Source organism: Carassius auratus, chromosome 38 (assembly GCF_003368295.1).
Source record: "Carassius auratus strain Wakin chromosome 38, ASM336829v1, whole genome shotgun sequence".
Lineage (NCBI taxonomy): Eukaryota > Metazoa > Chordata > Actinopteri > Cypriniformes > Cyprinidae > Carassius > Carassius auratus.
In genome coordinates, this window is record NC_039280.1 from 6441999 (window position 1) to 6467237 (window position 25239).

Sequence of the window (25239 nt, forward strand, 5' to 3'; positions counted from 1 at the left end):
TGGAGAAAAGCTTTAAACAGAGATAATCCACTTTGTTAAAGGTTATATGTGTTTACATGAGACTAGAATGATTATATCATTTTTTTTATCTTGTCTGTGCAAAGTTAAGTCCAATTTTGCAATCCTGTCTTGACCTTCCAAAGCCAGCTAAAATGTGGTAATTCTTGCATATGTACAAAGATGCTACAAAGTGAATGTTTATGGTGACAAAAACCACAGGAACTATATACGCAACTTATTTATCCATCCCAAACAGTAGGCACATTTAAAATATATTCTAAGCCAACTTGCACACTTTTTCCACAGAAAATGTATGTAAACAATTTTTTGCTTAAGCCCTTTGGAATGGCTTGACCCGCATAGACTTCCATTATGAAATCTCTCAGATGTAAGATGTTTTTACTTGCATGACTTGCTCTCTCTCTCTCTCTCTCTCTCTATTAATTTAATTTATTTCAGATTTAGTATTAGTAATTACTTCAAATTTAACTTTTGTTATTTCAATGAATATTACTGTTCAGTTTTTAAAAGTGATAATTTATTTAATTTTAGTTGTATTTCAATGAAATTTTCTTTTTTAAAGATCTAAGACTTTAATTAAAACCAAAAATGATTCTGCTCTTCTTATTCTCCTCTCTGTTACTTAAGTGCAGTGCTCTGTGTGATCGTGATAACATCAAGGACTCATAATGAGTTATCTCATAACAACAGGTTTGGACCTCACATTCACACAGCTTGAATGAGGACAAACACTTTCTCCATTAATGAGTCTGTGTGGTGTTCTCACACTCCTGAGAATCTCACACAGGGTCATGACCTGAAACCATCTCAATTTGTTCCAAATTCCATTTGTTTCTTCTTCACACCTTCTCGCAAAGGTGTACAGTTTTTAAAAAAGAAACCTTAACCCTAATTCCTCCATCCTAAACTCTGCTCACAACCTTTCTGTCATGATTCTGTTCCTCCTGAACTAAACATTGACTAATACATTTTTGGTATATATATATATATATATATATATATATATATATATATATATATATATATAAATGCAAATAATTTAAACATTGTTGACTCATCCTGCTCTAGACAGGGTTTTGACCAATCAAATGCTCTGAGAAGATCTCCCCTCTCTCAATCCCCAAGCAAATTCATAAGTGTTTCATAATTATATCTGCACATCTTAGGCATTTTTTAAGACTAAAAGAAATTAAAGAGTGATGACAAAGATGGGAAAAAACAAAACGCAGAAAATAAAGTCACTCTACTCATAAAAGAAACTGTGTATTTAGATGATTTGGCAACGCTGCACGGTTATTTCAGTCCACTCCAGCCTGAATTACAGCATTCAGTCGAAAAAGAGCTCCAGTTCTTCTCAGCAGGCTACCAGGGCTAGGGCTTGGTTAATGAATATTAAGCACGTAACGTGACGTTTGACTAAAAAGCATACGTGATTGGCTGCAACGCAAAGGGCGCTGCAACGACGGCGAATCCTGCCGTGGAGAAGGCTTGGTTCATGAATATTAATTTAGATACGTGAGTGGACGCTCCAGGAGGGTTTCTAGGCAACGTCTGCAGGACGTCATTAATATTCATAATGCAATCCATCGCTTTAGTATCAGGATTCATCGGTTCTTCTGCAGGCTAGGGAAAGGTATGCTGAGCAGCCGTGGACACTACCAACTTTAGCTGCAGGGGGGTGGTCCACGCTTGGTTAAATGTAAACACCTCGACCGTACAAAGATAGCACAACCTCTGCGTTGCTTTTAAAAACTGAGGGAAGAGGCGCCGTGTAGCAGACGCGTTTCCGGCCGATTCCTTTGGAGTTTGTCACCCCTCTTACAGACGGTTGGGAAATTCCCTCCACATGTATAGTGATTTGTGAGAGTTGGGGAGCCCGATGGGGTTGAGTTTGCAGCACGGGATCATGTGCTAGACTGGGGAGCACAGAGAAGAACCAAAGCGAGAGTTACATGGAGGAAGGTGTGTTTGGAAATACTTTGGGAATACGCGGCATTACCGTCACCAAGAAGGTGAGTTTTGTTGTATTAACTTTAGTGTTTCGCCTGTAAGGGTGCCAGGGTTAAGTGAGGGTTAAGTTTTTTTGCTTTTCCCAAATAACTTATTTCTACGTGGCAGCGATGGCCCGCAGAATCACACATAAACGCGCGCGCGCACGCTGTCTGATGGAGCTTGACCAAAACACAGCAGTGTGTTTGCATTCTGCCTTGCAAATTTACCATGGTAACGATAAATTAGTTTCCACCAAGAGGGCAAGTACTACAATTAATTTTACTATAGTAAAACTTTGTTCACTTGGCATTAGTCACCACGTTATGAGATGTTTCACAACGAAGTGGAAAGATTCTGAAAGCTTCTTACATTGTTTCACCGTGGTATATTACCCTGATTTTGGCGGAGAATGTGTTTACCTTGGTACGTTTCTACCGCTTAAATCAACGGTTAGGTCGTTAAACCACTTCTAGACCATAACATGGCATTCCCTGGCTATTCTTGGAGTAATGTGTTAGTACTTGGGTTGGTTTAGTACCCAGTCAGCTCAATGGCCTACATAAGTAACCCTTGGGGGTTTGTCCAAGTAAATGTCTGCTATAATAAGTCCCATTGGATGTGTCTTTAATTGGATGTGCTGCCCATCTAGACAGCATTTTAGAGCATCACAGGCATGTCTACTTCTTTATGGGGTCTGAGAAACCCCGAGTTCCCTTTTAGCATCCCATTAACATTCTTAATATTAAAATATTGGGTACTGATATAACATTTTGAGAGAACTTATATATATTGTTTGGTAAAACATGCTTTACAGCACTGCTATGACAATGTTACGCAAGTTTGAGATTTGGGAGACCTATTAAACATGATTTTTTTATGTATTAAATATTTCTGAGAATGTGTTAAAACTGACTGCAATATAAATAGTATGTTTACTATGCTGGATAACAATCACTGACATTAATAGGTTCATTTTGAAATTACTCGTCATTTTTATATGCACAGAATAGTGACCCCAAACCATCAGGAAGTGATGTCAATCTCTGCGGAACCTGCAGATTAACCGCGTCACAACACGACACGAATCGGAAAAGATTCATTCTTATTCTTCCTCTCTCTGTCCTCGTCTCTGTTGGATTCAGGAATGTTCACAATTTCCTCTTTGCGGTCAGGGTGGTTTTAATATTAGCCCAGAGCAACTCTATACTGATCAGTGTTTTAAGGGTCTCACATTTTTCCTCTCTTGTGTTACAGTGATTTTCTCTAAGCACTGAAATCTTTAATGCTTAAGGTTGAAGTGTAGGTCTCTGGAACGGCTTATGCTGTCTTTCTGCTTGTTACCAGCAGGGGGATCATTTCATTGGCCCCTCAATGATAACTTGGTAGGAGATAAAATAAATGTTAAGTTTATTAGTAATAGTTGTTAGTCAGTTGTATTTTCAGAATTGTAGTTGTTTTGCTCTTTTAACAACTTCAAACCTGTACTAAAGCTTATATATTCAACGATCGCCCGTGATAAGTTGTGTTTGTGTAATTTTATAATTTGAATCTCAAAGTGTTTGTGATTTTTACCCAGAGTAGGATTCCATTCTTCCAGTCCTACATGTCAAATTGACTTTGTCATTGAAGGTTTGTCAGTGTGTTTGCTTTGATGCAGGTTTGCCTGAGTCGAGCTGTAGTCACATCCTGTGTGTGTTCTCATGTCATGCCCTGAAGAATAATGAGGTCTAGTTTTGTGGGGCATAGTGTTGAATTTGCTTTGTGTGTTTGTTTGTGGTGGTTTTGTGCCAGAAAGCATTTTCTGCTCTCCTTTTGTTTTTGTTTTCCTTTTCTTTTTTTTTTAACCTCAGGATGTTTTCTTTGCTGAGCTGCTCTTCGTGTGTGTGTGTGTGTAAATGTGTGCATGTTTGTGGGTGTGTTCGTGAAGTCTTATTTGCCTGAAGGCAGCTAGAATAGATGTTAAAAAAAAAAGATTTCTCCCGAGAGAGTAAAGATTCCTCTGCCATCTCTGGTTTAACCCGTCCGTGAGATTCTGGAGAAAATGGTTCATCTGATTATGCTAACTTGGAAATGTCCCTGAAAGAATGTTTCGTGATCATGTATCTAAACCGTAAACACAAGGTTGCCTAATTAATGCTGTTGAGAAAGACATTAAAATCCAGGTATTGCTTGTGATTTTAGTGTCTCATCTGTGTGACCTTCTGTGATCCTCAAAAAGTGAATACTTTTTTTTCTAATAGGTTGTCTTCACCTTTATTTATAAAGCTCTTTTTCTTTAAAAGCAACTTCACAGTAGCAAACAGGAAAAATAGCCATGAATAAGGCAAACTTGATCAATTATAAGACAAAGTTATTGAACTTCCTTGTGCACCTGCATGAGCATGACTTCACGATCTCACTCCTCATGAACATGCTGCGTCTTTGAGAAAACTTATCTCTCACATGACAAGTTTTTTATTTTTGTGTAACTCTTTAACATTTTCAAAGAAAGCTTGCGTTCTGATCTCCATCTCAGTGGCAGATAGGAGTGGTAGAGATGGATTGGTGTACCGGCTCGTTTGGGTAGGTTGAGCTGACACGGTTATTGTCTGTTTGTAGGGTTGTTGTTATTGCGTGTGCAGCACCCTTGTCCTTTTAATGTGGTTTGTATGTAGTTCTTTGTGTTGCCTTTATTATTTGCTTCTCCAACAGCTGTGTTATAGTGATCCTTGTGTGATAGTAATATGTAAGAGTTTGTTGCCTACCAATTATATTTAAATGGATGGAAGTACTCTAAAATATTTTAGTTAATATAGTCTATGTGTAAAATTTACTTGATTATTACTGAGCTTGAGTTGCTCAGAATAACAGTGAAGATGCAGTATAAATAATGTTCAACTGTAAATGAATGCATTATTTTGGGTTCAGTGTCTTGAAAAGACAATGTTCAGTTATGATGCCTATCCAGATTCAGCCACCAGCACTTTTGTTAAAAATCTGGATGCGCAATCATTAATAATCATTTTAAAGCTGTTTCTAAATCAAAGTAATCTTATGATGTATATACTCAGAACCGATTTATCACATGGCGTCACATGCACAGGGCATAGATCAGAGTTGCAAGAGGAGTTTTCAATAAAATAAAAGCAAAGTTGACCAAGATTTTTAAGTGTTTTTGAAACTATTCTGTAATGTTTACCAAAACTACAAAAGTACAGTTAAAACTTGTTTTATGAAATATCGCAATTTAAAATAACTTCTTATTTCTGTGACGTCAAAGCTAAATTTTCAGTGTCACATTTGTTATAATTTCTTATCAATGTTGAAAACAGTTGCCTATATTTCTGTATATCCTTCAAAGTTCAAAAGACATAAAATGACTGATTTTTTTTAGTAATTACTCACGCAGGTGTGGTTAAAATGTTTTAACATGAAACTAGATCATGATATTGAAATTCATCTGTGTTTACTCCATTATGAGTACATCACTTCCTTCAGATATTCTTTGTATAGGTGTTTTGTTATTTAAATATAGTTGAAATGTAAACTATTTTTTCTCTTTCGGGTTCAATTCACTTTTCTTTTTATTCGCTTAAATGTAATTTTTACAAAAAGGAAAAAAGCATTATTATAAAACATTGGTGGAAAAACACTACAAACAATATTATTAGTAATAAGCTATATCATAGCTGGCAGAAAACAAGTTTATCAAATGACCTCCATCTGAACTGTTTACACCTGTTTTATACACTCCAGATTCCTCTGTCTTTATCCTTTATTACACACTTTTATTTTGTGCTTTAAACCCTCCTTTGCCAAAGGCTCTTCTGTATCTTTTGTGTGAGGAAAACTTATCTGATTTTGTCAATGAATTTAGAACTTAATACAATGGGTTTAATAACAGGTGTATAGATGTGATCTACTCCTTTAGTTGTGTCTTCTGCTCCGGTATAAAGAAACGGTTCAGTGCATGTGAAAAGAGGAATGTGTCTGGGATTACAATCATACTAAATAACTGTGGACCAACAATGTCTGAGCAGGTCTGAACATGTGGATTCCACCTATCAGTGGCATTTCCTTACCTTTCATACTTGCATGTTTGCTTACTAGTTTTTTTACTGGAACTTTCTTAGCACATTTTCCTTAACTTTGCTGGAATGTTGTTCTGTCTGTAGGTTTTATGTTTTGATTCTGAGAGGTAAAAGCACGGTGGATGATGTAAGATGGCTCGTAAAAACTAAACACTTCAGCAGTTGTCTTTTCAGAAAAGGTAAGATTTGATCCCTGAAGGCAAAATGAGGCGGTGGCAGGATGACATGGATGACAGGCAGAACACAGGCCTTAATACTGTAGCAGATGATAACTGTCTGTGTCTGGGACTTTATATGCATGTGGGTTGTTTTCATCTCAAAAATTATCCAGGAAGTTTCCCCATCTTTTTAATAAAGAAATGCCACATATATTGTCACGCATAATGTCACACATCCTTACAAATGTGGATTCATGCAATCCTCGGCAGTACCATCTTAAAATGGCTTCAGAAAGTAACTTAAATAATTCAAGTCATAGATTATATGATTTTAGGGCTGTTATTGAGCCCCTTTGGGCTGTTTGGCTGCTTTCCTTTTGGCAATGTTTCTAGAAAATTTTGTCAATCCCTTATGAACTCCTAACCATAACACGAAAAGCCAAAACCCACGTCATTGTCATCTAATGTATGCATCTGAACGTCACACATCTGTAGTAGTGAAGCAGAGTGTGTGTGTGTGTGTGAGAATCAAAGGCCTCTATTGTTGGAATGAGAAGCAGATGTTGGGTGGAATTCTCCTGACTGCTGCACATTTTCCTCTTCTCTCTGTCTCTCGCTCATGCAAAGTTTTCTCACTACTCCATTTTGCATTTTGCCTGACATTTTTCCAATGTAACATATACTTTCTGAAATCATTTATTTTAATGTTACAGTAGAACAAGCTTTAATAAAGACCAACCAAGCGAGCTGAGAAAATGACATGGTGGCAGTGCATGGACAGTTCCACAAACCACAAAGAATGTTTTATCAATTGTTGGAGCCAAATGGCAGTAAATTTAAGGAAACAAATAAGTTATGAAGAAAATAGTTTAAATTAGTGTGGTAAACTGATTCCTTATTTCAATTTTTTTAATGTGTGTATTTTTGGCCCATTCATGTATAGATTAGCAGCAGAATGTTATGGCAAAGTGACTCAAGTGCTAAGGTTTGGTGTAATTTACTTATGATATTTTGAGCTTACAATGAAAAATGCAACTTCAACTAGGGATGCACCGGTTGACCAGCCATAAATCAGAACCGGACGGTTTTTGCTTAAAATACGCAATCGGCCGGTTTTTGGTCTTTTTTTTCAGCGTTTTTTTTCTGGAAGTGCACCCGTGTGAACAGACTACACTGTTATCATTCACTATACCATTTGTGTGGAAGTATTTCGAAATCTGTGCGCAGGACACAGGCAGCCGTTCAGCACTGGAAGTGCAGAGCTACATGTCTGAGGCACAGATAGCAGGAAGGGAACAGCCTACTGCACAAAATAAGAGTCCCCTCTTTGCGCTCATTGAAGTAGTGCGAGTGTACTGTACCTGTCCGCGCCCTGCACAAGCGGAGACAGTGAAGGGATGGTCAGTTCAACTTCTCTCGTGTTGGATGAGAAACGAAACAGTCTAAACTGATTTTTTTTTTGTAAAGTAGAACTTGCATGTATGTTTGAAAAGCCAGAAGTAAACGTCCGTTCTGTATAGGATGATGATTTTTATTTTACTTTAAACTTATATTGACTGAATTTGATTTTAAAATCACCTGCTGTAGCACACTGAAAAAAAGTGTTTCATTCATCCAATTAAAAAAATTTAGGGTAATGACACATTAAATTTTGTTTAACTTGAGGCAATAGTTATTTATTTTTCATTGGCTCAAGTAAAAACATGTAGATGTGAATCATTACCTTATTTTTTATTTAATTGGATGAATGAAACACTTTGCATCTTTGTTTTATTCGCACCAACATTATTCGATTTTAACTTTTTGGAATAATATTTATATAGCAAACTTTTATTTAGTCTCACTGGTAAAGACCTTGTTTTAAATTTAAACCAAATTTAAAAACTAAAATACTGAATGTTAATTAAGTAACATCTCATTGAATGTGTGTTGATTGTGGTGTTTGAATTGTAGAACTATGCAGTTGTTGCCGTTAATTTCACATGATTACGGTTAATCTTTTAATTTAAGGCCAGTTCTATGTACTTTCAACCCAATTCAAATACAAAAGCTAAATGCTGATATCTGTACCATCTATGGATGTATTGAATGTAGGCTACTCACTGTGCAGTGACTGCCGTTAATTTCAGATTGTTACGGTTATTGTTTTCAATAGCCAAAAGCCAGTTTGGCCAGTTTGTTTTTTTTATTAAAAAAAATCGGCCAGTTTGCGTATAAAAAAAAAAATCGGTATCGGAATCGCCCATGAAAAATCATGATCGTGCATCCCTAACTTCAACTTAATAGTATTTTAAGTTCATTGATATACACTGAGGAAATTGTCTGTGTTGACTTGACTGGTACACACTTGAGGTGCATAAATTTTAAGGTTGAAAATAACCTGGAATATTCCTTTTTAAATTTGAGAGATAACATTTGCTGTTTGTGTGTATCGAATATGGCGTATTTGTTGTCATTTGAGATGGAATTCATTCATAAAAAGGGATCAAAGAAATAAGTGATGGTAATAATTTACTGTAATTTTCTTACCCACTTTGTCAGCTCAGCAGTTTCTGTAGGCCCGTGCTCATATCACAGATACTGATAGAAGCAGAGAGAAAGAGATAGATGTCAGTCTGTTAGTGTTTCAGATCTGTTCAAGGAGATGTTGTGTCCCAAAAATGTCTACAATCACAGAGGGAATTTTGAATCCTTTCATAAGTTTCTGGACTTTGCAGTTGGATAAGAGGATTGTAAATAAAGACATGCTATTCTATATGTTTGTTGTGTTGTGTTGTCATGCGGAATATTTTCAGTATTGTTATGGACTACTTTTATTAGTAGATGCTTAACATTTAATTTAACAAATAGAAAAGAACCAATAGAAAGTGCTTTCAACTTGCATCAGTTTAAGTCAGTGTGTTATTTGATGGCCAGCCTTGTAGTAAGCATGATAATGTACTGTTATTGTGGATAATAAGTGAACACAATAACTGTTGTTTATATAATCTGTATTTTGCAATAACAACTGGCTGACGGTACATTATCCTTTATATTAGGATGCTGAATATTATAATAAAATGTCAGAAAGATGTGCACTATATTTTCTACCTAAATACAAATGCAGAGCACATAATGTTTGTTTGCAGTGTGTCACAGCTGTCCATCACTATCAAAAATGTTTTTTCTTGTTTTCTGACATCTGTACGGTGAAGAAGAAATCCAGTGCTGCAATTCTTGTGTTCCCTACAAAATCCAGTAGATTATACCTTTCTTATATTTATGTGAAATACCTGTCAAACATGAATGTTTTAATTTAAATTTATTTCTGTCTTTCTCTGTTTTTCAGAATCGGGCACTGGGGCTGCTGTGTGTTTGTGTGGTGTGATTGTGTGTTGATCCAGGAGAAACCGCTGGTGTCAAACAGTCAGGTTGAGATTCTCAGATCACCGGGTCTGATTGTGTGTGTGTATGTATGTATGTTTTTTTTTTTTTTTTTATGTGTGTGTGAGAGTTATCTGATCCCATCGTGACTGGGAGGTACTCAGGGGTGGAGCTCCAGTGAGGGGCACTGATCTACAGGCTGCAGCCTCTCAAACATGAGCAAACTGACTTTCCACAATAACAAGACGATGCAGGACCGCCGGTGTGTGTGTGTGTTCCTCCCGAATGATGAAACGCTCAACGTCATAGTCAGTGTAAGTAAAGCTCCATCCACACAAAATGGTGATTGCTTTAAGACAGCTCAGCTTCCTGCGATTTTAAAAATAAATGGAAAAAATGCAATTGCAATTATTTTTATCTTTTTGTATCATATACAAAGATTGTTGTTGATGGGAAAACTAATTCCGAACATGCCCTTTTTGGGACTTGGTTGGAGGTTGTGTTGGCTTGCATTGGAAACATAATCTAATCACAAATAAATATTGTAAAAATATATCTTGTAATTTCACAGTTTGGTAAGCGTTTGAGAAGCAACTTTTTGGGGCCAATGTTGCAGACAGCAAAATGATATAAAACATTACAATTGTATTAGTGAAACCTGTTTCCCATTCCCCACTACTCAAACATGCACAGTATGTCATTTTCTCTCTAATACATCTGTTCTTTTCTCTTAGGTTAAGACTGTGTGTCAGGAGTTGCTGGTGCAGGTCTGTGATATGCTCAGGTTGAAGGACTGTCACCTGTTCGGCCTCAGTGTTATTCAGAGTAAGGCACAAAAACTGTCAAAAACATACAAATGGGCTAAAACAGCTTTATATCTTCTTACACATTGACTCGTTTATTAAAGGGTCATGAAACCACCTGTTTTCAGCACTGATTAGTTCTCACCACAGTTTTAAAACAAAAAATAAAATAAAAAAGTGGGTGTGGTGCGCAGTGGAGAGGGAAGAGGGGCGACAGACAACACACACAGCTTCGGAATCAGACGGTTTCATTTTGCTTCCATCGAGTTAAAAACACAAACAAAAACACAGCCATTTGCACTCACCATCAAAAACATGGATATGAATGCACTGTTGTACCTAACTTTTGAAGGCACAATCTGCATTTATATAAGCCTCTTTTTTTTTTTACATTGGTCATGGTAACCCATAGTTGGAATTGGTGCTCTGCATTTAACACATCCAAGTGCACACACAGCAGTGAGAAGTGAACACACACCCGGAGCAGTGGGCAGCTATATATCCAGCACCCGGGGAGCAACTGTGGGTTCAATGCCTTGGTCAAGGGCACTTCAGTCATGGGTATTGAGGGTGGAAGAGAGCACTGTTCATTAACTCCGTCCCACGTACAACTCCTGCGAGCACCAAGACTCGAACCGGTGACCTTCGGGTAACTAGTTCAAGTCTCTAACCATTAGGCCAAAGCTGCCCCCATTTTTGACGGGGTTGTGTCAAGGAGCTGTAAAAACGGTTATGCTAACCAAGTGAATGAATTGCGTTTGTGCCGAACTCTTATTACAATGCAAAAACAAATACTCTCCTTGGATCCATGAACATTTCTCTCAGTTAATGTGCGCGATGTCATCTCACAGTCTGAAACATCTGTCATAGCAAATCAACCCATGGTGTTGTGAATAATTAAGTGACGCATCTTCTCCTTGCGTAAAAACATGTAGTCTCATGTATAACTTAATAGACAGCGAAGTGTCAACAATCTACTATCGTCCTTTGCCGCGTCATAAATTGTGACATAAACACGATGTAGATTTTAAACCGGGAAGATGGAAATAGCGCAAAAAAGTTTAAAGGAACAATCTTTTTTGATAGCATATCCACAGGTCAGTGTTTATTTATTTTTTTTTATAGCAGTGATCACTTAATCTGATAAGACCATTAGCATCTCGCTCAAAAATGAACAAAGAGTTTCTATATTTTTTCCTCTTCTGTAGTTGCATCATTAGTGCTACCAACAGACCTGGAGATCCACTGAATGGATTGGAAAACTGTAAAACCCAACTGTTTTTCTCTAGGGGAGTTGAAAAAATGAGCCTATTTTCAAAAAAGTGGAGTGTTCTTTTGAAATTAACCAACTCTAATATCAAAGTTGTACATCCATTTCTTAACTGCACTCCATCCTCCAACTGCACCCCAACCAGTCTGCTGGTTATTATCGGTTTTCCTGGTCTTGTCCACCATCATGGTTTTATTTGCTGTAATTGCCTGACTTTGTCCCCATGATCCATTACATATTCACAAACATTAAAGATCTAAATGCATTTGTGTTTCGGTGTTATAATAGTGCTTTTTCTCCTAGACAATGAACACATATACATGGAACTGGGACAGAAACTCTCCAAATACTGTCCAAAAGAGTGGAAACGGGAAGCCAGCAAGGTGTCGTGCACACACAGTTACATTTTTCTTGGAGAAAAAAAACAAAAAAAAACTTTTTTTTATTTTGTTCCACATTTTGACTGAATTTTTGCCAACTGTAGGGAATTGACCAGTTTGGACCTCCAATGATCGTTCACTTCAGAGCACAGTATTATGTTGAAAATGGCAGACTTATCAGGTGAGACACATGCATTACGTACACTACCATTCAAAAGTTTTGGGTCAGTAAGATTAAATGCATTTAATTGATCAAAAGTGCCATACACTCTTACATTATTACAAAAAATCTATATCCAAATATATTATTTCTATTCATCAAAGAATTCAGAAAATTTGTCACTGTTTCCACAAAAATATTAAGCAGCACAACAGTTTTCTACATTGAGAATAAGAATCTGTCTTAAGCACCAAATCACCACCATCTTAGAATGATTTCTGAAGGATCATGTGACTGAAGTAATGACTGCTGAAAATTCAGCTTAGTCATAAAAAAAACAAAAAAGAAAACAGTTTTTAATATTTCGCAGTGTTACCGTGTTTTTCAATCATGTTCTATGTCTGTCTTGTAGTGATCGTGTGGCACGGTATTATTACTATTGGCACTTGCGGAAGCAGATACTGCAGTCTCAGTGCATCCAGAGAGAAGAGGCTTATTTCCTTATGGCTGCATTTGCGCTGCAGGCTGACCTGGGAAACTTCAAACGGAACAAACACTTTGGTGCCTATTTCCAGCCGGAAGCATATTTTCCCTCCTGGGTAAGTCTGCTCAGCACCCCATTAAACGGTTTCCCGATGAATCATTATGCTGATCTAACTTGGTAAATGTGCATGTGCTCCAACCGCCCTCTGTGTGTGGTTTATGGGCTGCACTGTGCTGTCTCTGAGTTTAACAGAACCCATTGCAAAAAGATGCTTTGTTCATCAGTGCATGTAGAGGATTGAGGTTAAAAATAGCCGAAAGCTTTTAAAAAGAATCTTGTGTGCATTAGCTCTAGGCTTGCTGAGCTGTTCTCTCATCTGGATTCACATGGTGTGAGACACTGCTTTACTGCATGATGGTGCAGTCAGAGATGGACTGTGCTGTTGTACTCTGAGGGATTACAGACATGCCTGACAGCACTGTGATTAAGATTTTTGTGTTTTTATGAATGTTATGAGTTCAGGGACATCACAAGAGCCAAGGCTGACAACTAGGATTATATCTGTTTTATATCTGTCTTATTTTTTTCTAAATCAGCAAAAAACAAATCAGCAGTGGTTTAACATAAGCATTTTTCCTCACCTGCCAATGGGTGTCCTGAGAAAACCGTAAAACATTTCACTGTAAAATATTATTACAATTTAAAAATAATATTTTTTGGGACCTGTGTTCCTTTTTTTTTCAGGACTCTTTGATGAAAGAACAGGATTTATTCCAAAAACAAAATATTTTTCTAACAATATAAATGTACTATAACTGTTTTATCAATTGAACATCTTTGCTGAATAAAAGTATTAAAGGGGTCATATGATGCGATTTCAATTTTCTCTTTGGAGTGTTACAAGCTCTTGGTGCATCAGAAGAACTGTAATGTTAAAGTCTCAAATCCATAGAGAGATTCTTTATAAAAATTAAGATTCAATCATACTACCCATAAAACGGCTCGTTTAAACACGCCCCCACGTCTACGTTACCTTTTACTCTCACTGTTGCTACTGGTGCCATGTTATGGAGACGTTGTTTTGTTGTGTAAGTATTAGGGCTGTAGCTATCGAATATTTTAGTAATTGATTATTCTACCAAAAATTCCAGCGATTAATCGAGTAATCGGATAAAATGTGTTTTTGCTTAATTAAAGTGCAATATTAATTATGGAAGAGAAAATAAGAATCCTGGGTCTCTTAAAATGAACAACTAAGTTTCCTTTTATAGAATTGTTTTTTTATTTATTTTTTAAATGCATAGAATGCAATGCATACATCAAAAATAAACATTTAATTATTACCCATTGTTTCTCTGTCTGTACTTGTAACTGTGAACAATGACAATAAATTTGACAGATGAATTAAGTACATTTAAGTGCCATTCAGTTGGGGTTTTAAATAAAACATTTTCTGAGATGCACATTAAACATTAAACACACAAAAAATTAATTTAATTTATCTTTTAATTATTGAAAATTAAGCAAACTTAACTTTTTAGTACTAACCCGCAATAACTAAACTAAACTAGACTTTTATTTTGACGGGTTGATGTTCCTTTACAGTTCTGTGTATGTGATGTGATGCTAGTTTTAATCAAATCAAACGGTCAGATGCTCATGAAGTGATTGTCAGAGCAGTTCTGGAGATGTTGTTCATCTGTTCACGTCCTTATTTAGTGAGACAGCAGGCGCTGAAATCACCGGAGTGTGTAGAGTAGTGCTTGTTTGTTGTTTCTAACAGTGTAAGTCATTCTAATCAGTAATTATGTCCCCACTGGATGCAGCACATGCCTTGTTTATAAGGGTTTTATTGTTTTTGTCTTGTGGTGCCGGTGTTCTGACCTGGACTCGGCATCACCGTATGGTAAGGGGCGTAACATTTCCGTCACACGCTTGAGGTATTTGGCCAGTCACAACACACTGGATTTCTGGTCAATCAGCGTACACCTCACTTTTCAGAACAATGAGCTTTGCAAAAATCGACACATTTCAGAAAGGCAAGGCATAGAGGAGCAACGATAATGTAAATAATGTGACAAATGTGTTTTTTGAACCTTGACTACAGAACTACCTGAACTAAAGAAACACAGCATAATGTTCTTTTTAGCAATGTTGTATGACCCCCTTTCATAAAAAAAAGAAACAAATTGATTGACCCTGAGACTTTTCAACGGTTGTGTATATTGTTACAAAATATTAATATTTTAATAAACGCCATTCTTTTCAACTTTTAATTTATTTCAATTAAGACTAATTAAGAAAAAACGAAAGTCTATCAGTGAGAAGGTGTGCTTTATTGTTTTTTTGGTTCTATCTTTTCTAGGTAATTGCGAAGAGAGGATGTGACTATATTCTCCGTCATATCCCAAACATGCACAAAGAGCAGTTTGCTCTTACGGCGTCAGAGGCCCAGCTGAAATACATAAAGGAAGCAGCACTCTTAGACGACGTGACTGTTCATTTTTACCGCCTTTACAAGGTCAGAGAAGAACTATTGACTCTGTGCGAGTGTGTGCACAGGCTGATTTTTCAAATATGATAAATTTTTTTATTTCTTTCAGGATAAAAAAGAGCTGGATGCTTCTTTAACTCTGGGACTGACCTTACGTGGGATTCAAATTTTTCAGGTACACTGTTTGAACACTTACTGAGCTCTTATACATTTTGTACCTCTATGCAGTGATGGTCATATTTTATTGAATTTTTTTCAGAATGTGGGAACTGTCAGGCAACTCTTGTATGATTTTCCCTGGACCAACGTGGGGAAACTGGTGTTTGTGGTCAGTATTACAGTACTTTATTGGTATGATTCAAACAAAGTCGTAGTATATAATTCTGTCCCTCAGGGTCACAGTGTTTACACTTTTCAGAGGAATCAACTATTGACTCATTTCCTGTCCACAGGGGAAGAGGTTTGAGATTCTTCCTGATGGTTTACCTTCAGCCAGGAAGCTCATCTACTACACAGGCTGTCCTCTGCGCTCACGACACCTTCTCCAGCTGCTCAGCAACAGCCACCGATTGTATATGAACCTGCAGCCTTTGCTGAAGCAGGTTCGGCGACTGGAGGAAAATGAAGGTATCTTGAGAATATGCATAATAGATTTGCTGGAATGAGAACATTTCTTAATCTAGTACGGTAATTGAAATGTAAATTTTATATATATATATATATATATATATATATATATATATATATATATATATATAGACAGATATAGAACTTTAAAACAAGCAAGGTGATAAAATTAAAAAATAACAATTTAATGGCATATACAGTGTTTTTTTTCCAACACTTATTGGAATTCATTTTACGAAAAAGTACTATTTCAGTCTTCCTACCTCAAAATTTCATGTTAAATTCAATGTTACTTGCAATTTCTTTGTAATTATTTGTGAAATTGCTATCAATTCTGAGCGAAAATAGTTTCTTACACCAGTTTTTCCAGTGTATAACTCATGATTGAAAATATGAATAATTAACTGACTTTACCATCATGGACATACTCAGCAGAATACAGTTTTCATTTCTTTTTTTTTCTTTCGTTGTGTTGTCATGGCAGTCTGATTGTTTTGTTTTACAAAGGACCCAGAGCATATGGTTGACATTATTAAACTGTGTGTGTTCTCAGAAAAGAAGCAGTACAGGGAGTCATATATCAGCGATGCTCTGGAGGCGGACATGGATCATTTGGAGCAGCGTTCACGTGCCAGCGGCAGCAGTGCTGGCAGCATGTCACGACCCAATCCCTTTTCAAGACACTCCACCACGAGTCATGGCAGCTCCCGCACATCCGGCGTCGACACTGACAGTTTCCGAACACCTACCAACACACCCCACCGACCGCTGAGAACACACTCGTCTTCCAACACCAGTCATGCCAGCACACACACGTCTGGCATCGAGAGCAGCAGCAAGGAGCACTGCCTGGATGAAGATGGTAGGGGAGACACGCAGATGAATATAACACTTTTCTGACAGCCAATATTTGTGACTCATTACATAAGTAATAACTGTATCAATAACAAATGCTGTATGATGAAATGGGTGCACCGATACATTTGTACTAATCCTAGTACTGAAGCAGTAGCAGTTTCAGCGCTCAGAGTCTCTATGTGTTTGTGTTTCTTCAGAGATTGAGATGCTGGTTGATGATCCGAAAAGTTGTGAAGATCTACACGATTTAGATCTAAACCAGGAACTGTGTATTCACATCACAGAGGACATGCTGTCAGCACAGAACAATGGATGCTCTGGTAGGCTAATAATAAACTTAGATATGGATACATTTTCTACTTGTCCTACATGTTTGCATCTTTATCTTTTGCTGATTTGCGAGACATGCACACATTTGTTTAGTGAAGTTCATTAAGACTCGCTTAAAGAGTTAATGTAATGAAAATGTGCACATTGAATTGATTCAGTCGTTTTCAAATGATCAGATCTCTCTGCTTGCGTGATAAATTTTATTTTTATAAATTAATAATTATTTTAGTTTAACACTGCATACTTGTTCAGTGATAACTATGAAAAAAAAAGGATAGCCATAACAATCTTATCAAGTAACTGTACGACATTGTATCTGAATGCAGATACAAAAAATTTTGTGATTTGTTATAGACACAAATACAGATACAAATACTGGCTGTTATATGAAAATTTAAATATGTAATGTCATAATTAGAAAGTTTTGCCAATTTACATATGTAATTGTTGCATAAGGCTATGAATTAATAAGCGTTTATTGAAAAAAAAAAAGATGATTTAATATCTTTTCATTTACAGTAGCATGAACCACGAGTAGTCGAGTAACTAGAGTATTTTTAAAAAAATAAAAAATCAACTAGTAGAAATCAGTGCAACCCCTACTGGAGGCAGACATTAGCTGTAGATTGACCTTTTAGTGACACCTTTTAGTCACTTTGTCCGTCAAATTTTGAAACTATGATTTTCAGGCCTGGAAAAGTCATTGGAGATTGATCAATTCCCAAAAGCCATGGCAATTTATGCTCTCCTCTAAAATATTTCCCCCGGTTTCACAGACAGGGCTTAAGCCTAGTCCAACACTTACATTTAAATCTGAGCTGTTCCAACTGAAAGAAATGTGCACTGATTGATTTTAAATATATCAATGCTTTTGTTTGCAAGATGGACAGCACTAATGTTTTTTTTCTAAGAAAAAATAACTTAAATGTCCTAATTGAACTATGGCCTAATCCTGGTTTAGCCTAAGCCCTGTCTGTGAAACCAGGGCTATATTGACTAGAAATTCAATATAATTATTTTCCTGTGCTTTAGAAAATGATTTTTAAAAATCCATATTCAGTGATAATGGATTGCTGGAAAAGCTGTGGAAGTCACAAAAAAGTATGAGAATCTATTTGTCTTGATTGACAAGTACTTTGAATGACCTTAGTTAGCTTCAAATGTCTGATAAGAATAGAAAATTATTGTTAATACATTTGTGTTTGTGCATTTCAGGGTTAGTGGTGAAGGAAGTCAGTTCTTCCACATCCAGCTCATCAGAGACCATCGTGAGAATGAGGGGCCAGAGCATCGAATGTCTTCCCCAGGTGCACCTACACACCCCTATACACACACACGTTTACACACAACACGTTACAGCTGTTAAGTGACACGGTCTCAATCACTGAAGAAAAACCGAGGACATCCACTCTGCATTCTGAGCTGCATGGTTCTGTTGAGTAATCCTGTAATCTCTTTTAACAGTGCTGGTAACCCCACTTGCTCTTAACAGTATTTGTTTAGGGCAGCCTTACCCTACACCCAACAGCACTGTCGTTTCTCATCTGTGAATTCATGTGAGTGTACAGCTAACCGCTCTCTGAGATCTTAGGGTTAGTTGAGAGTTAGTGTAGTCTGTGATTTCTGTGTTTTAATGCGGCTTGTTAGTTTCCTAAGTGCTGATGTGCGTTTTATTGTCTTTGTTTTATTAGACGGCGACGGGCATGAAGGGCCAGGGCTCTGCAGACCGGCACAGCCAATCACTGGATGATGTTCGTCTGTTCCAGAGGAACTGTGAGGAGTGGACGGAGCTTTGCCAGGACACCGCACATAGCTATACATTTGGCTGCGAGCCAGACCTCGGGGACACGGTCGGCTGCGGGTACCAGGGACTTGCAGATCAGTGCACAGGCATCCGGAATAACCAGCATGCGTTTCCCATCAAGAGAACCAGCAAGTATTTTTCTCTGGATCTGGACAGAGAAGATCTGACCACAGAACACTTAACCACCGAAGCAGAACCAGAATTCGTGGTTTAAGGCAGAGAGTATTGAAAAGAGCCTCAGAACAAATTAAAAGGGAAAAAATTCTGTCAGGTTGTTACAAACCCAGCTTATTTTTTCTGTGGAACACAAGAAGAGAAAAAAAGAGAAGTTCTGATAACCGTTCTTGTTGCACTTTTCCAGGCTGGTAAAATAAAAAGAAGTTGTAAATCTTCTGTGTTATAGACCTTAGTCAGGGTAGGGACATGATGGGAGGAATGAAAATTAGGTTGCAAGGGATGAAAGTACAGTGTGTTTAATGGTCTGTACTCTTATTTAATAACATCTAGAACACTTTAAGAAGACAACAACTTTTGAAAGTTGTGAGTTATAAGAATTCCACATGATCTAGGTCTAGGAAACCATTTTGAAGACTGTAAGTCTATCACTACAGCCTCGTTTCCAACCATGTATATCCAAAAAGGAAAATTCTGTTGTCATTTACTCATGTCAACGTTGTTCCAATTTTTTTTCTTCTGCCGAACACAAAAGAAGATATTGGGAAGAATGCTGATAACAAAACAGTTTGGGTTCCCATTGATTTCCATTGTGTTTTTTGTCCATATAAGGGAACAGCATTATATAAATTATAAATAAATTATTTTGTGTTCCACAGAAGAAAGCCACACAGGTTTGAAATGACATGAGGGTGAGTACTGTGAATGATGATAAAATTTCCATTTATGGGTGAACTTCATTTAAATTCAGTATGGCATCTACTCTGACTATGGTCTGTGTTTCAGATCTCCTAAAGACAGTTTTATGAATGGATGTTGCTATTTTGTCATTTTTTAGAAGTTTGAAATTTATGAATTTAATTTCATTATATGGAAAAGAGCAGCATGAACAATCTGCTAAACATCTCCTTTTGTGTCCCACAGAAGGAAGAAAAAATGTACAGACTGATAGTAAATGATAGAATTTTTCTTTTTTTTATGTGAACTATCCCTTTAAGGTCATTTAGTATGTGTGTGCGTGTATCCAAAACAAGAGAATCTGCAATATCCTAATGCCAAAATACTAAAATCTAGAAAAATCTGCCTTACCAAAGTTTCCAAAAGTCTGTGTGCGTGTGCGTGTGTGTGCTGCCCTTAGTAAACCCTTCAGTGCCTTAAATTCACTATGCAGGTTGAGTGCAGAAACTAATGTTCACTCCTGTTTACTTCCACCCTTGGCTTCAAGGAAGCGCCCCAGTCTCGACTCCAAGAATAACACTAAACCTAATGAGCTTTTTGGGATTGTGGTAAGTGAATCATGTGAGCATCATAATCAGAGGGCTCAGTGCCGGGTGTGCCGCCCCGCAGGATGAACGACTGATGGGATTTCAGGCCGTTGAGGCTCTTGATTTAGAGCCGTTTGCACACAGCCGATACTGTTGGTGTTCAAGGGGGAAAAATCCGTCTTCCATAGACTTTTCATTACAGTTTCCCATTTTCTTTATACGTCTGATGATTATCTGTCAAACTGGAAGGTTATTTCTTTATGTAGTTTTATAAAGAAAGACTGCTGTGTGTGTGTGTGTTTTAATGGTGTGTTGCCTGTCAGTATTAAGCTGTTAATGGGAGACAGTATTAGAAACCTTATGTATAGGTTGCAACATGCAATTCTTCCATTTAAACAAAAAAAGAGAGTGTATGGACACTCAATAAAAAGAAAGGTAGACACTACAGATGAAGAATCAGTGCAGTAAACCCACTTTCAATTAAAAGCTCCTCTTTTTTGCATGGACGGTTTGGATTAACAGCACTTAAAAGCTCATGTGCATGCGGGCCTTCGTGTTCTGCTAAACATTAGTGCAGTCCCTATAGAGACCCTCACCCATCTTCACATTCACCTCTCTGCCCCTTTGTAAAGCAGCAAAACATTTGAAGCTATCTTATAATAATTTTGATTGTTTTTGGAGTTTATGATGACTGAACACATGCAACTGATCATACGTGGGCTCCATGTACTGTTTACCCTTTGTGTCTGCAGCTAGACTTTGCCCTTTCTGTGAAAGGAATTCCCTATGTGAAAATGATTTCCCCCAATTCTTTTGCAGACCCATTCGACTCATTTGCTCACTCATGACAGTGTATTCTGTGCCTTGCAGGTGCCAAAGTCATCAAATGTTTGCAATAAAAGGTACCTTCATTTGTAGTACAGTTGGTCTTGTTGTTTTTGTCTGCAGTACTTTTAAAGAAATGTGCTCCAGATTATCCCGTGAATCATTCCTTCCTGATGTTGTTCATGAATAACACAGTAATTGATACAGGTTACAACAGTTTAAAGTTTCTCAAATGTGATTAAACGCAATCCTGTTGAACTGCATTTAATCATTTTTAATTACCCTGATAAGCTTTTTTTGGAGTTTGCATTACTTTTTTTCTTCAAAAAAAATTATTGTTGGTGGTGTTGCACCTTAACATTTAAATAATGGAACAATATAAAAATCTTAGTGGCATAAATATATATTTTATATATACATTTGTATAATAAATAATATATAAAACCATATAAAATGTTTATATTAAATGTGCATTAAAATACACTCATACAGACTTGATAGAATGTTTTTTTTTCTTTTACAGAATAAATAAGCAATACAATTGGGATTTATATATTTATAAGCAATTATATATAATATTATTATCTATGATGAAGCCTTGCCTTTTTCCTCTTCTTATTAAAGTCAAACCAATGTGTATGCATAATCTATAATAAACATGATTTGCGAGTGAAAATGTTAAGTATTTCTTAAATTTTTGGACAGGCTATAGCAAGCAGACACGTTATGTAATGTTATTTAATTTATAATTTACTACTAGGACAATTACTGTTCTTTTATTATGGATTAGTTGTAATTTGTCACTTAAACAGAAGTGGTCCTCATGTTGATGTCCAGGTCCAGCCGCACACATCTGTGGTCTCTTTGGAGCCGTCATATCTCCCTTGTTGTAAACTATGCTAATGAGAGACAGAAAACAGCATTAGTCTTCACTTTGCCAAGGTTGTGAATGGCTCATCAAGGCCCTTCTGTTCTGGAAACACAAAACACTTAGGCAGATTAGCATTCAGACCTTGGAATGGAGGCAGAGAAACAATATTTTTAAAAACAACTTATTCTCTGTACAAGCTAAGAATAATATATTAAAAAAATTACACAAAAATTATAATATATTTAAATGACATGAAAAAGGACATGAGAATGTGTCTACATATAATTTTCACAGGAATTTAATTCACTTTTTCTTTTCATGTCACACAGCAGAGGGCGACATAAGTACATCATAAAGTGATTCATTTTTACAGATTGAAGTTGACGTCGGTGTGTAAACTGTATAATATCATTTTAACTGTACATTGTTCAAAAGTCAAGAGGATTTTTCAAAAAGTCTTTATAGCCTATTTTTGTGGAAACTTTTTTCAGGATTCTTTGATAATAGAAAATAAAAAAGTAGATGAAATCGAATTAATGTGTCCTTAATGAATTAAAAATTCGTATAATACATAAATAAAAAACGCAATGACCCCAAACTTTTGAACGGAACATGGCAGCTTGCTATTTTTAACCCAAAGACAAATTGAAAAGTAAAAAAAAAAAATGCTTTGAAATAAAAAAGGTGAATTATCTATCATTTTTCATCTTCTCTTTGTTTTAGGAATGCAAACCTATTTCGGTTAATGAGTTTTTATTTTGACAGATTCTGCGGCTTACCGTCTATTTGGTTATGCCTTATTAAATCGGAATAATATCAAACCATGTAATTAGCAGTATGAATATGAAACAATTTTATTTAACAAAGAATTCACTCTCATATTGTGTAGGCTATTCTGGTGTTATGACAGAGTTATTGAAACCGACTGTTTTAGTCACTTTTTCCAAAGTTTCAAAAGAATTTTATTTTCTTTGCAAAAATATTATTTTCCATTACACTATCAAAATATAGTAGACTAATATTTGATAATTAAAGGGCACATTTGTGTGTGTGTGAGTGTTCCTCGCTGGTGATTTAATGCTCTAATGATCCAGTAGGTGGCGGTGGTGTTCCGTTCTGATACTGTAATCGGGTTTTTCGAGGATCAATCAGCTGGTCTCACAGAGTGTTTACTGGTCAAAAACACGAGGGGTAACACACGCTGATTTTATGGTTTATTTGGACTCTCCATAGGCGTAATGGTTTTTCTACTGTAGAAACTGTATTTTCTATTTTCTGTCTACTTAAGACATTTGAATATATATATATATATATATATATATATATATATATATATATATATATATATATATATATATATATATATATATATATATATATATATAAATAATAATAATAATGACCAAACACAAAGGGTTTTATATCTGAAAATACACTTTATTACATTTCTGTAGTGTAAAATAATATGCAAGACCTTGAATGTGACAAAAGACTAAAGTTCAGAAGATGTAGCGTGTTTGTCTCAGTGGGCTTCTTTCTAAGTATCTAAAATAATTAAACTTTAAAGAAACGTTTTTTTGTTCATAGTTCATAGGACTGACTTTCATACATGTACCTACATTTGTTTGTTTTGTGCAGGGCATGAATGAAGTCTGCATCAATGAGTCCCCTGAAGACATCACTGTTGGGATTTATGTTCTCAAACAACATGCTTCTGATCAACCAGAGGATGTTGGTGTTGTCCTTGAAAGCATTAAAGGGTTAGTTCACCTTTCAAAATTCTGTCATTAATTGCTCGCTCTCATGTCATTCCAAACCTGTAAGACCTTCATTCATCTTCAGAAAACAAATTAAGATATTTTTTATTTCCTCCATTATGAAGAGTACCTTTTTTTTTTCTTTTTACTGATGTCCTTATGTTTCTGGGTCTGGGAACATTTCAGTTTTATTTTTGTCAACAGAGGGTCAGAGAGCTCTCAGATTTCATAAAAATGAGTAATTAAGTAATTAAGTAATTAATGACAGAATTTTCATTTCTGGGTGAAATAACCCTTTAAGATGCATGGTTAACCTTTTGAACTTTTTCACTTTGTGCCATGTTTGGATTACTTAAAAGTGTTTTCTTTTTCTTCAGAATGCACTGTTTGTTCTAACAGTTAACTATTTTCTTATATGCGCTTTTGCAGTAAGCCTGCTGTGATAGTTAATATTTTTACAAATGTCTTTGCTGTTGTTAATCGACACTGACAACAGTTAATAATAGGTTTATTAATGTCTTGCTGTTCTTCATCCAATTTGAAAATACATTATGTATTTTTGTTTGAATATGCTATTGACTCATTAAAGTGTGTTTTTTTATTCTTCTGTGTAATCAATTCATGGCAACATGCGTGCTCAGTCCGGTGCCAAGTTAACAACTCAATACAAACAAACAAAAAAAAAAGTACAAACTCTTGCTTTTTGGCTTATTGTCAATGCCAGATGCAATTTTAGAACTTTGATTTTGTATTCACAAATTTGAACATGTACAGTACATATAGAATTGAATAAAGCAAGGTAGATTTACCCTACTCTGGTACCAGAGACATAATGAAATCGCATTAGAGTTGCATAATATTTTTGATTAATACTAGCATTAAGAAATCAATGAAATCACTTTAACACTACACAATGCATTTGTGTAATGACAATCAGGAACTACAGATAATTTATTGAATCAACATGATTATTTTAAGTAGTCTTAACGTTAATGAAATATGTTGGTTTGGCAAGCAAAAAGTATTTGAGAAAAAGAGGAAAATTATGTCAGTTGAACACATTGTGATCCTTTGTGACTGATGTACACATTAAAATTACGGTAAGTAAATTCAAAGCAATTTTTTTCCTGTGTTAGTGAACTGAAAGGGCCATATATAGTTTATTCCCTGAAAACAAGTCTGATTACTTTATACAAGTATAAATTTAGGCCAGAAAATAGTTTTTGAGATGAAGCTCTGGCATTCAACGCCCTTTCTCTCTCCAACGTTCAAGAAGTTTTACGATTTTGTCTCAGATTTCAGTTTCCACAACATCTGGACTCAGAAAACCTCAGCAAGTCCATAAAAATGGCATTAAACGAGACTGTAAAAAACTAACAGAGAGTTGAAATATCTTGCAAAAACAATAGAAGCTCCTTCCAGTATCATCTGAATGGTTTTACCTGTATTTTGTGAGGCTGAATTCAAACACAGCTGCAGCTCAATGAAATATAAGAGAAGAAAAAGAGACAATTTAAAATAGAGCTATAACTT

At 36.1% G+C, this 25239-nt stretch overlaps 1 protein-coding gene across 3 annotated transcripts; it reads left to right on the top strand.

Moving 5' to 3' along the window:
* Nucleotides 1–1593: 1593 nt before the first annotated feature.
* On the top strand, nucleotides 1594–21174 carry frmd6 (FERM domain containing 6). Of its 3 annotated transcripts, none has more exons than XM_026223683.1 (15): nucleotides 1594–2033; nucleotides 9570–9918; nucleotides 10339–10429; nucleotides 11981–12060; nucleotides 12162–12238; nucleotides 12630–12816; nucleotides 15067–15222; nucleotides 15305–15370; nucleotides 15455–15523; nucleotides 15648–15822; nucleotides 16376–16684; nucleotides 16878–17000; nucleotides 18226–18317; nucleotides 18503–18566; nucleotides 18702–18903. In XM_026223683.1, exons 2-15 carry the CDS (start codon nucleotides 9820–9822, stop codon nucleotides 18758–18760), a joined length of 1647 nt encoding a protein of 548 aa, XP_026079468.1. In that variant the 5' UTR covers nucleotides 1594–2033; nucleotides 9570–9819; the 3' UTR covers nucleotides 18761–18903. The 3 variants fall into 3 exon arrangements, 2 of the variants coding, with proteins under 2 accessions (XP_026079468.1, XP_026079467.1); XR_003277752.1 differs by having other exon boundaries at nucleotides 1595–2033; nucleotides 18475–18566; nucleotides 18702–18770; XM_026223682.1 differs by lacking the exon at nucleotides 18503–18566 and having other exon boundaries at nucleotides 1595–2033; nucleotides 18702–21174.
* Nucleotides 21175–25239: the final 4065 nt, after the last annotated feature.

What these genes read in the sequence shown, in the direction of transcription:
- frmd6 (XM_026223682.1), top strand. Translation starts at nt 9,820, where the DNA reads ATGAGCAAACTGACTTTCCACAATAACAAGACGATGCAGGACCGCCGG. An exon ending in CGCTCAACGTCATAGTCAGT is followed by an intron (nt 9,919 to 10,338) that starts GTAAGTAAAGCT and finishes CTTTTCTCTTAG; the next exon opens with GTTAAGACTGTGTGTCAGGA. An exon ending in GGAAACGGGAAGCCAGCAAG is followed by an intron (nt 12,061 to 12,161) that starts GTGTCGTGCACA and finishes TGCCAACTGTAG; the next exon opens with GGAATTGACCAGTTTGGACC.